Source organism: Podarcis tiliguerta (assembly GCF_965153285.1).
Source record: "Podarcis tiliguerta genome assembly, chromosome: 7".
Classification (NCBI taxonomy): Eukaryota; Metazoa; Chordata; class Lepidosauria; order Squamata; family Lacertidae; genus Podarcis; species Podarcis tiliguerta.
The window spans coordinates 37,734,843-37,747,138 of record NC_139540.1 but is presented as its reverse complement, the minus strand read 5'-3'; the positions used below and the strand labels follow the sequence as shown (position 1 = coordinate 37,747,138).

General features: G+C 40.5%; 1 protein-coding gene across 4 annotated transcripts in view; it reads left to right on the top strand.

The window, feature by feature from the left end:
- Positions 1 to 12,296, top strand: part of RP1 (RP1 axonemal microtubule associated) — a 177,878-nt gene that overhangs the window by 92,996 nt on the left and 72,586 nt on the right. For all 4 annotated transcript variants that reach the window (XM_083450883.1, XM_083450885.1, XM_083450884.1 and 1 more), the window contains 5 exons: positions 3,415 to 3,569; positions 5,731 to 5,809; positions 7,283 to 7,370; positions 9,079 to 9,134; positions 9,261 to 9,290. In XM_083450883.1, the coding sequence (XP_083307009.1) occupies positions 3,415 to 3,569; positions 5,731 to 5,809; positions 7,283 to 7,370; positions 9,079 to 9,134; positions 9,261 to 9,290 (408 nt within the window). The remainder of the gene's footprint in view (positions 1 to 3,414; positions 3,570 to 5,730; positions 5,810 to 7,282; positions 7,371 to 9,078; positions 9,135 to 9,260; positions 9,291 to 12,296) is intronic.

Sequence of the window (12,296 nt, the reverse complement as noted above, 5' to 3'; positions counted from 1 at the left end):
ATAGTGTCATTTCTGCATGCTGAGATAGCATCTCCAGATTTGTGTTTTATCCTGTGAATGGTATTTCCCAAATTATTTCCCATTTGACTGAGGATATGGCAATACCCTGTTTCCCTGCAGTTTAATGCTAATATAATGCCACTGAATGCAAGGTACAACGACCTCAAGCTCAAGAGCCAGGAATCAGGCCCTGAATGATGATTGCAATACATTATATATTGCTATTGGTTACTGCTGCAGTACAAGAAGAAAAATAGGCATTTTAAACCATTACAATATTGTTTCTCCTGTGCTGATAAATAGTGGTTTGGGGAGAATTGGAGTGTTCCAAACCACTTACAGAGGAAGTCAGGGGGGAGAAAGAGACATGTCTCAATTCCATGAGCAGCTACACTCATAAGATTTGCTGCTAAGACTAAATAGCCAATGAAAAAAAGCACCTTCTTTCAGCAGGGTTGAGTGAAACTGCACTCTTAAGACCTCAGGTCTGTTCACATTATCAAAATGTGTTTAGAAAATGTCTGTGTCCCCCCTTCCCCCCAAAATTCTGCATGCTCAGAGGACGTGGGAATGTATAGAGAACTGTATTCCTCTTCCATGCAGCTGGGAACTGAGCATGATCTGATCCACTTCTTATAGTAAGAAATCACTTCTTTATTAACAAAACAAAACAAAACCTGGCATCTCAGACCAAGTGTCCTTGAACAAGTACGATTCCCATGAAGAGAACAAAAATTCTTTTTGAGGGCCCAGTGTCAAAATGAGTATGCAGAGTGCCTTTTTCCTATAACAATAAGAAGACTTTCAGGAGTCAAAAGAGCACGTGCAGAGTGATTTTCCTGAATGGTGCTATCTTTCTGAATACTACAGCTTATACAAAGTTAAATAATGCATAATGCACACCAAGGCTTGTTGGTTTGCCTGTCCTAGTAACACACAAGGGAATGAATTTCTGTTTTACTTAGTAAAATTCTGGTTCAGTGACAACTTTAGAAGTGAGTAGTATTTTATTGGGAGTGGGGGCACAACTAGTTAGCAGCTTTCTGCTCCTCTGGCCAGAGAGACATATTTCAGCTGCAGCAGCATGTCACAACTTCTGCTTCTGCAGCTTAGAAACTTCATTGGTTAGAGGGCATGTTAATACACTTAGTTAACGTGCCAGGGCAAGTTAATACACCCAGTTTGTAATGTGGTAAGCCGTACCTATCTGATATGCTCAGGCATTGCCATGTTACTGTGTAGATGTGTATGTTTTAAGTCAGGCAACCAGGTTCCTGAAGTTTTCAAGTATGTGTGGAAAGTTAGTATTCGGTGCTCAGCCTAGAGTTCGTACGCCATCTGATTTGTTGACAGGCGATCAATATCAGTAAGTGTTGAGGCTGAAAGGGACCACACACATGGTCATCTGTTTGCAGTGGTGCTTGGTGCAATGTCCGCAGTACATCCCACCATCTCATGCTCAGGTTTTTCAAGTAGCTGGTGCAAATCATCATCATCATCATCATCATCATCATCATCATCACCTCTTTTTGAAGATCTGCATGTGACCTCTGTTTTACCTTAGGTGAGAATGGAGGGATCACTGCAGAAATCCCAGCTAAAAGTGGCCCGTCCTTTTAGCTAGCAATCAGTTTCATTCTCTCGTTTTGCAAGCTGTTCTGCCTCCAGCATTCCTTTCCTTAAGCATGCACAGGCTCAGACAGGCTTTAGTGTTAATATCAAAGGGATATCAAATACACTGTGATCAGTGTTAACAGAAGCTGACTTCTGGGTAAATCTGTTACCACACACAAGCTCCACTTGCAGTTCTCAAGCCAACGAAGGCACCGGTAGATTTTTTTGGGAAGCTGGTGTGCTTTTGGCGTCACTTGATGGTCACATATAGAGTTCACCCTCCGAAGTGTGTCTATGCATGAGTGAGGGGTGGTCTGAGGGAGGGAGAAGCTTCCCCTCTTCCCCAAGCTTTTCAGTACAATATTTCATAGCAGGCACTTGTTTATTAATGAATCATGATTTTTTCCCACTAACTTCACCATGGCAGCTGTTGTTTATTGAATCCTGTCAGTGTGTACAGAACTGTGAGTAAAAGATTTGGAATTTTCTATGCATCCAAAAAATTAGTTTTTCTAATGGCTGCCTACAAACCGTGGCTGGAGCTATTAAGCTAAGCCTTATTGTGTAGTAGCCAGCTGGAAAAGTCCAGTCCTGTTACTTCCAAGCAAAGTTGCTTACACCTTAAATGAATTGCTTGTTATATTTAGGTACTTAGTAATTGTAGCCCCACAACTGTGGAACATTATGCTGTGTAATATTAGGCAGGCCTCATGCCTAGTTACAGCAAGCCCTCAGCTTATGCAGGGGTTATGTTCCAGGGATCATCATAAAGCCAAAATCACATATGGTCAAAAAACATTGTTTCTGTGGTGGAAGGGGATGCCAAAGTCATTTTTTCCTTGAAACCTCACCCCCTTTTTAATTTTTGCCAAGTGTGTAAAGATCAACGAGCACGTTAAATGCGTGTAAATTGTGGGTTTACTGTATTTTCAAACAGGCATTTAAAACCTGCCATTTTACCTTGGCTTACAGAAACTGGGGGATCTGATTCTTTATTTGTATCCCATTCTTCCTCCCAAAGGAGCCCGGGTGGCATTATGTATCCTGTTGCTGGTGGCTGTATTTTGCTGCATTTTATATTGGATTGCTAATTTTAACAATATGGGATTGTTTTATTGAGCTGTTTTAAAAATGTGATCTATGGAATTTCATTGTTGTATTTCACACGAACTGCCTTGATAAGGATTTTATTCTTGAAAGGTGGTACAGAAATATATTAAATACAATAAATATAATAGCTTTTAAAGACTGATTGTGAAATTTACCCAGAATTAAGAAACACTTTCAGCGGAGCTTAGTCCATGTAAGCCTGCATAGCCATGCGGCCTAAGAGTTTAGTACAGTAACGACAGTTGTATTACTAATTTCTGTATCCCTTCCAATTTCTCCAAGTCTCTGTCCTGAGCAGGAAATGAAAGCAAGTTTTTAAAAGTGTGGGTGTATAAGACAGAGACAGAGAGTGAGTCACCTCCAGACTGTCAATATTTTGCAGGAGGGATTCAAATACATGTTGGAAATTTAAGTTTGCACAGTTAAAGTGGATTAAATCACTCTGTTGCCCTAGTGCTTGAGCCACAAGCTTCAAGTCAGTACAGCGCAGTATGAAGCAGTCTTTTGACAGATTATGGACATAATGGAAATGTCATGATAATAGTTGGCATTCAACTAAGTTTTACTAAGAGTAGACCTATTGAAAGCAATCAACATAACTTGGTGATGTTAATTGATTTCAGTGGGTCTGCCCTGAGTAAAACTTAGTTGAATACCACATAGTAGTAATGCTTTTTTTCTCTCTTTCAGTGGTATTCTACAATGTCAGTGTATACACTGGAACAATCCCTGGTGCAGAAACAAATTCTAATGTGTACATTACCCTCTTTGGAACCAGAGGAGATTCTGGAAAACGAAAACTTCATAAATCAAGGACTAATAAAGTTTCATTTCAGCGTGGTCAGGTAAAGAAAAAGATGCTGTTGGAATTGTCAAATAATTGCAGTAATTACTACTACTACTACTACTATTATTATTATTATTATTATTATTATTATCATCATTATACCCTGCCCACATGGCAGCATTTCCCCAGCCACACTGGGCAGCTTACAACATATCTAAAAGCATAATTAAAACACCAATCCTTTAAAACTTCCCTAAACAGGGCTGCCTTCAGCAGGGGCAAATGAATGCGTCGTGACACCCAGGGCAGGGCGTCGCTATATAAGGTGCATGTGTGGCATCGCTATGATGCTCCTTCATCGGGACCGGTGTTATATGGTCCCGGCAGCTACTCTCAGTCACCAGTCTAGCTGTCGCATTCTGGATTAGTTGTAGTTTCCAAGTCATCTTCAAAGGTAGCCCCACGTAGAGCTCATTGCAGTAGTCTAAGTGGGAGATAACCAGGGCATGCACCACTCTGGCAAGACAGTCTGCATTGAGGTTACTTAAACTTATGTAATTGTACTTGAGCATTATGTTTCAGTTAACTATGGAGAAGATTTATTATGTGGTGATCATCCACACCATATGTTTCAAATGTAGCGATACAATGTGGCGAAGTATTTTTTTTTCATAGTTAAAACAGAATTACTTAAATGCTCAGTATTCTCTACATGAAGGATGGTAACCAAACCATTTTATTCTAGAACTTACTGGAACAAACGTTAGCCATGTTAAAAACCCACCAGAAATCTCCCTTCAACTGCCCCAGGGCCATAGCTGTCAGCTTACAGATTTGAAAAGGGACCAGCAGCCTCGAAAATAAGGGATCAGCAGCCAAAATAAGGGATCACAGGTCCCAAAGTAAAGAGCTCAGCTAATAGCAACAGTTCTGCTACTCCTTGTTGCCAAAGTTGCGCTTTGTGCATGGAGGGAAAGCGGCAGGTTTAACCCTTTGCGTGGAAGCCTGCTCTCATTTCATTTTAAAGCACATAAATATATATCAGTCATCCCCACCTCCTTGCAGTCTCCGCTTTTCTTTTCCCCCCAACCGCAATGGATGACAAGGGCAGATGCCAGCAGCGCAAAAAGCGTGGCACAACAAGCAAGCCACGCAGGAGATGTGATCGGGGGCAGGGGGGAGGAAGTGTTTCCAAGCCCCAAAAGCAATTGCAGAGAGCGACAGCCTCCCCCAAAAAACCACAGACACTGAGCAAGCCCTACAGTGCGCCTAGAAGAAAGGAGGAAGAAGAGCTGAGCAGAAGAAGAGAAGGAAGAAGAGGAGACAACAGCTCTCTACCTACCTCCCGCCCTTTGCACCCTGCTGCCTGCTCCGGCCCTGGTTGCACTGCTTGTCTTTTTTTTCTTCTTTTTTTGCAAATCTATGCAATATTGCGCTTGACCTTCCCGGCTCGCCAGAGCCACCGGCATGAGATGGGAAGCCGAGGGGAAAGCAGCAGAGCCGGTGCAAGGCCCCAGCCAAGTGGGTGGGGCTCGAGCCACCCGCAGCCCAGAAACTGGACGGGGATGGGAGCAGAGAAGAGAGAGACCCTGTCTGGGCAGAGGCGAGGTCACGTGGCGGGGAGCCGCGCTCACCTCTTGCGAAAGAGAGGGGGTGGCAGAGGGTCTCTCTCCGACGCGTCACACCACCACCAAGCTCCCGGAGTGTGCATGGGCGCACGCGCCAACACAGTTGGAGCCTCCCTCCTCCCTGGCCGGCAGGGAGGGAGGGAGAGGAGCTGCTTCTTTTGAAACCCGGGAAATTTAAGGGACATTATCAATCTGGGACAGCAGCAGGACATGGCGCTGGGATAAGGGACTGTCCCGCCAAATAAGGGACACTTGACAGCTATGCCCAGGGCCCTGGTTGCTAGAGCTCTTGAGGTTTTTATAAAATCTGGACTGGAGCTGCTCTAGACTCTGCTGAACTGGAGCACATGAATCACAGACTGGTGCCCTTAACATTGCAGTGATTACTATTTCAATCAGCTAGACTCACTTGCTTCTGGCTAGCCTTTTTCCCCCTTGACATTTTGCCCACCCCGGTGAAAGTACAGCAGTGATGGTTGGCAATGAAATTTTATATTTAATTTAAAATAATTTCATAAAATTTATACTCCGCTTTATCGTTTAAACCCCCAAACAAAACAGTTTGTGATTCTCATTTTTGTGTTTCTGCAGACTGATGTGTTCTCCTTGATGGCTGTATCGCTTGGAGTTGTGAATAAAATTCTCATTAGACACGATGGAACTGGTCCAGGTAGAACTAATTTCCTATTGATAGATCAGTTTCACAATCTGTTTGAAAGTGCATACCCATTTTCTTCTGTGTAGTTCCATGGTCTAAGATCAGACAAGATATTTTTTTCTTGCTGTATATAAAGAGCATATAGTTTATTCATCTTATATGATAACATATATTTTATAAAGATAATCAAATTTTATAGAAGAACTTCAAGCAATTCTGAGCCTTCTCCCTGGCATTACTGTTGACTCCTCCCATATTATAGTTGTTGTTTTGTCTAATGGCTTAATCATAATTTATGGGAAAGCATGTTTGCTTCTTGTCGTTCACATGCTTCCCAATAAACACAGTAATGTTTCAAGGTGATGTCCCCTTCTCTCTAAACATGGGTACATGTGGTAGACATGCACCAAGAAACTACGATTGGCTATTACTCTTGGTACATATATACTACATGCTTATGAAAGACATTGCTTTGTTAACCGTTACAGGTTTGTATGCAGTAGACATACACATCCGCGACATAAAATGTGAATCAGACCTATTTTTTTCTGTATGGAAAACGTTTGATGTATTATATCCCTTTTTAAAAAGAAAAGTTCCACACTGATGAAGTAATAAAAATATATGTTGCTTTTTCAAAGAGTGGAATTTACCTGCAAATCAGTCAGTTTAGGGAACATTTTTGTTCAAATATTTCACCAATAAAGAAATTGCAGTGCAATCCTAGATGTGTCTACCCAAAAGGAATTCCCATTGTCTCCAGTTGAGGCTTCATCCTAAAATACCAAGATTGCCAGCTTGGAGCATCGAATCAGGGAAATGCTCAGTCTCTTAGTTTTTAAAATCCCAAAATATAACTTGTTAAAATATGATAAAATTGTGTGGGTATTGTGGAGGAGTTGTGTTGTATATGAGTTTGGATGTCACAGTCATGTAACCAGATTAAATAAAAAATGTGGTTTGGTTGCTGGGAAAAGTTATTACCCCTGCAATGAATGTATTTCTTACTGTAAACACATCTGAATCAAATAAATATCAGCTGATAATTTATTATATTATTATTTAAAACAATAATTTGGGAAGGTTCTAAAATATGTTTGAATAGTAATGAAATTTGTTTACCTAGCTCTCCTTGAGTTTCTGTTGCACAATGCAAAACTCTCTCTCCCACCCTACCGAAAAGCTAAGCATTTCATCCTTCACCCATATGCAATGCAAACTGTAAAAAAGATGCAGTGTTTAGCTCATCAAATATTCTGTTAAAACCATCTCAGACAAAATATTTTCCCTTAGACCTAAAGGTTTCTTATTTTTGAGGGAAAATAAAGTGTTGAGAGTATTAATTATTGGCTTTGCACAAATGAACTGTGTTAATCCCTTTGTCCTGATTATCTGAGTTTGATATGATTGAATTAACCACCACTGTCACCCCTCTCTCACACACAAGCAATCTAAGCATAGGATGTTTTTGTCATTGAATCACAGGCAGTGGTTGGTTCCTTGAAAAAGTTGTCATCAAATTTCAAGAGAGAGAGGAAGGGGAAGAAGAAGAAGTAGTGTTTCCCTGTAATAGGTATGCTATTGATAATATAAACCAGAACAGGCTGAACCACATCTCCATGGCTAGGTGATTCCTGCATTGCAGGGTGTTGGACTAAAATGATCCTAGTAGTCCCTTCCAACTCTAAAATTCTATGCTTCTATGAATCACAGTTTCTCTGTCTTGTCTGGATTCACTTTATTGATCCTCAGCCAATTCATGGTAGTTTCCATATAGCAGTTCAGCACATCTGCTGCTTCCCTGACTCAAGTGTAAAAAAGAAATACAATTGAGTGTTTTCTACATGACAAGTCACTCCAAATCCCTGCATGGCCTCAGGGGTTTCATGCACACAGTAGAAAGGCATGATGCAGAGGCAGGGCAGAACCTTGAAGGACCTCATAGGGTTCAAGAGCAGGTTTGGTGTTGAAAAAGCATTGGTTGCCTTGATGGATAATCTGTGTTGTCAGAAGAAGGAGTGTGCCCTCCTGAATCTTTCAGTGCCTTTTAATATTCTTGAGCATGAGAAGCCTCAACAGACTTTCTGGGTTGTGGCTCAGGGGCATTGTCATTCAGTGACAATGTACAAATGCTGGTGTTAGGGGGCTACTGCTTGGTCTTATGACAATCTGCTCTGCAAAGTTCCAACTCGCGTTCCATGAGACACGTTTACCTGAATCTGCTGGGTGAGGTAATCCAGGCATTTGGACTAGGATGAATGTCAGTAGGCTAATGACACCCAGCTGTATTCTCCTTTTCATCTGATTCAGGTGAGGCAGTGGAATTATTATTATTAAATATAGAAATGTTTGTAGTGGTGTGTTGAACTGATGCCAGGAATCAGTAAGGGGTTGTTGGATGAGGGCCCATAAAATTAAGCAGAATTCTCATGAGACAGGTCACTGTTGGTGGGTTGTTTGTCTTACTAGGGGCATAGTGTTGAACCTTCTAAGGATGGACTTGTACTCCCATTGAAATATCTGAGACAGATCCAGCTTCTTATAGAAGGCCCAAGTAAACTCCATGATTTAAAGCACATTTTATTAGCTAAGACTGGTGTGCTGATGCGACTTATCCTGGATAGAGATAGCCTGGCCGTGGTCTGGTAACCATCAAACTAGACTACTGCAATATCTTATATGTGGGTTTGCTTTTGAGGACTTTTCCAAAACTTAATACACCCACTAGGTTACTAATGCTGGCAGGCCAAAGGGAACACATTTTGCCAGGTCTTAATGGATGACACTAAATGGCTTGGGAAGCTGGAACCAAAGGACCACTATCTTCCCTATGGCTGTGCTGTAACATTAAAATCTTAATCAAAAATACTTCTCTGAACCTGCTTAAGTGAGACAGGTGGTAATGGAAGAGAAGAACTTTCAAGGTGTGTCATCTTGAATGTAGAATGCTCTTCTTTGTTGCAGTTTTTTTAAATAAAAAAAATTGTTTTGGTATGTTTTATTTTTTATTGTGTGTTGGTTTTGTAATTGCTGTGCGCCACCCTGGGAGTTGTTAGGCTGAAGCACGACATAAAATTGTTTACAGCAAATAAATCTACACCATTCCTCTGTATTAAGAACAGCTACCCTTGTTTATATCTGGAGAGACAATATGTAACTTGACAAGTGATACTTAGAAACTTTGTTAAGTTGGGGGGAGGGAAATAATGCAGGGTTTTGATTTACCAAGACTAATTACTAACTGCCTTCACTGTAATTACTTTCTTTTTTTACAATGGAAGATGGCTAGATGAGTACCAGGATGATGGGAAGACAGAAAGAGAGCTAATTGCCAGAAGTAAGTACTGAAAATAAGATCATTTGTACTATAATTATATCCTAGGTACCAAATTGCTAATTAAACTTAAAACTATAGATTCTTCTTGTGAATAAGAATAAGATTGTTTTTGCTTTTCTATTTTAGAAAACAGTAATGCACCAATGGAATATAGAGGTAAGTTACACTCTCTATTCATTTCCTGTAGAAACAGTCTTTGCTGTTTGAATTTAAACATCATTCTGGGCTGAAGCAGACACATAAGGGGGAAAAAAGGAGGAACACATGGTTGCATTTATTCAGGCTTGTCCATCTAGCATTCAATAATGGTTTAGTGTTACATGCAAATGCAGCCATTGTCTTTTACAAGTAGCCATTCATGGAAAGCGTCTGCTAACATGGAAAATACAGATTGTCTGATAATGATCTGTAGAAGGGGCATCATAAGTCATTTAGCTGAGTAGTGAAAAGGATTTCTCACAAAGTGTTTTCCTCATATTTATTGTTCTATTCTAAAATGAGTCAGAAGTTCTTCTGAGAGCAGATCCAAGGTTTGTTTTGTTTACGCCAACATCACTGTCATTTAATAATTGGAGACAGCTACTCTAGCAAGCGAGAGGAAAAAATGCATTGTGAAGTGACAGCAAAAGCAGTTTCAGGTCAGAGTTCATCAGGGTATTCTCATAGTATCCAGAAATAATGCAGACTTAAGCTATACAGCTACTATGCACAACCACGTTTTGCAGATCCCTGTCCTGAAGTCCATGTACACCACCAAGTCCATTGAGCCTCTCCAGACAGTCTGTCAAATTTCTGCTTTTTCACCTGCTTATTGCTGTTGCCCCAGTAACAGTCTCTCTTGCTTGGTCACCAGTTTTTCCTGCTGCTCATGCTCTGTTTCATCATATTATTTTATATCAGTGATGGCAGTCCACGCTGGGCTGTTGGTATTACTAGGAACAGAGGGATGTTTCATTCAGTCCATATTTTTAAGTAGACTAATTTTCACCTCCTGCACTAATACACCAATTGGAATGTAACTTCTCCAAGTTTTGTAATACAGTTCTCAGCTAAAAATATGTACCAAGATCATTTTTTTAAAAGCCTATACTGTATTAGAATATATATTTTAGGAAAATGCACATTGAGCTAAAACAAGTACTTAAATGTGTATTTTTAATATAAAATTATATGTAGATCCATATTTAAACGAGAATTTTCATACAGATAAAATATTCACAGATAAATGCAGAAAAGGAATGCAATTGATGTTTTAAGAATGAACACGTGCAAGACTGACATGGACCAATCTATCCATTCCGACCTATTTTGCTAATTTGATATGGCTTCATTGTTACTTTTAAGGATCTAGCATCATCTGATGGAGTGCCTGCTGCTACACAGACCAACTTGTGTTTTCTTGTTTTCATATTCATAGAAATATGGATGGAGACCTAAAATGGTCTCTGCCTGTATTTCTGATTGCCTCGATTCAACTTGTAAAACACATTGAGCTTTAACAAAAGATTGTCAGCTAGGTGAAATGCAAAGTTGGATTTTCTATTAGAAATGGAAAGCATTTTGCAAAGAGGTCTTAAAATTTCCTGGCAGGAAGTAGGAATGCCATCAAAGAAAAGAAGAGCAGTACCCAGCCTTTTTTATTATTATTTCCCGCATTTACTGTCTTTCCCAGTGGTAATCTGTCATGAACCCTCATTATCACCCCAAGGTGGGTTTGTTGTTCACCCTCTTGCTTTGCTAGATCGTGTAATCGCTTTTGCTCTGGGAGCTGCACCTCCCTTCATTCTCCTGCTGCTACATTACTAAATAAAAAGAGGACAGAGCACCATCAATGTATTAGTAGCAGTTCTGATCTCCCTCATCTATGTCAACAAGTAAATATAAAATGACATGAGAGGAGAAGCAAAATGTCTGTTACAGCAAAGGGCTTTAGTGAGGGGTGTTAAAACAAGCAGAAATTAATTCAAATGTTTAGGATTTGAACCTTTGCTGCCATAAGCAGCTATGGAAGCCTGCCATTGTGATTGCCTATGGGAAACCCACCCCCTGCCACCTTCTACAGAATATAGTATGATGCCTTATCGGTGCCAGGGAACACCTGTACCAGATCCTGACTGATTGAAGGGATCAATTAGAGCAGGATAGCATGGAAAACTATGTCTGACTCAGCAGATCTGACTCTTCCATTCTATAATTGCTGATTCTCTCCCCTTCATGAGGCTTGCTCCTGTGACCTGCATAACTGTTAGCTCTTCACTGGTGATAAAGAAGAGTTGTGTATGGTGGAGGGTAATGAGCCAGGACAGCACATGCAAAGGAGAAAATGTGTGGGAATGGGAATTTTAAAAATGGGAAAATGGGGAAGAATCATGGAATTGTGTAAAGTTGACTGGTACCCCAAGTGTCATCTAGTCCAGCCCCCTTCACCAAAGGAATCTCAACTGAAGCATCCATGACAGATGACCATCCAACTTCAGCTTAAAAACCTCCAAGAAAGGAGAGTCCACAACCTTCCAATGGAGTCCATTCCACTGTCGAACAGCTCTTGCTGTCAGAAAGTCCTTCCTGATCAGAATCTCCTTTCTTGTAACTTGAAACCATTGATTTGGGTCCTAGCCTCTAGAGCAGGAGAAAACAAACTTCCTCCATCTTCCATGTGACAGCTCTTTAGATATCTGAAGATGGCTATCATATCTCCTCTCAGTCTGCTTTTTTTTTTAAAGGCTAAACATACCCAGCTCCCTCAACCCTTCTTGGGTTGGTTTCCAGACCTTTGATCATCTTGGTTGTCCTACTCTGCACACATTCCAGCTTGTCAGTATTTATTCATTCATCCTTTATTGGCATAATATGTCAATATTCTTCTTAAACTCTGTTGCCTAGAACTAAACACAGTATTCTAGGTGTGGTCTGACCAATGCAGAATAGAACAGTACTATTACTTCCCTTCATCTGGACACTATACTTCTATGGATGCAGCCTAGAATAGCATTAGATTTTTTAATTGCTGTATCACACTGTTAACTAATGTTAAGCTTGTTAAGAAAAACCATAATGGGGGGGGGGGACAGAAAATGAAGTTGACAAATGATGTTGTAGCTATTTCATAAATTAACTTACTTGAAAATGTCACAGAGCTGCCTAACATGCAGTTACTCTTTG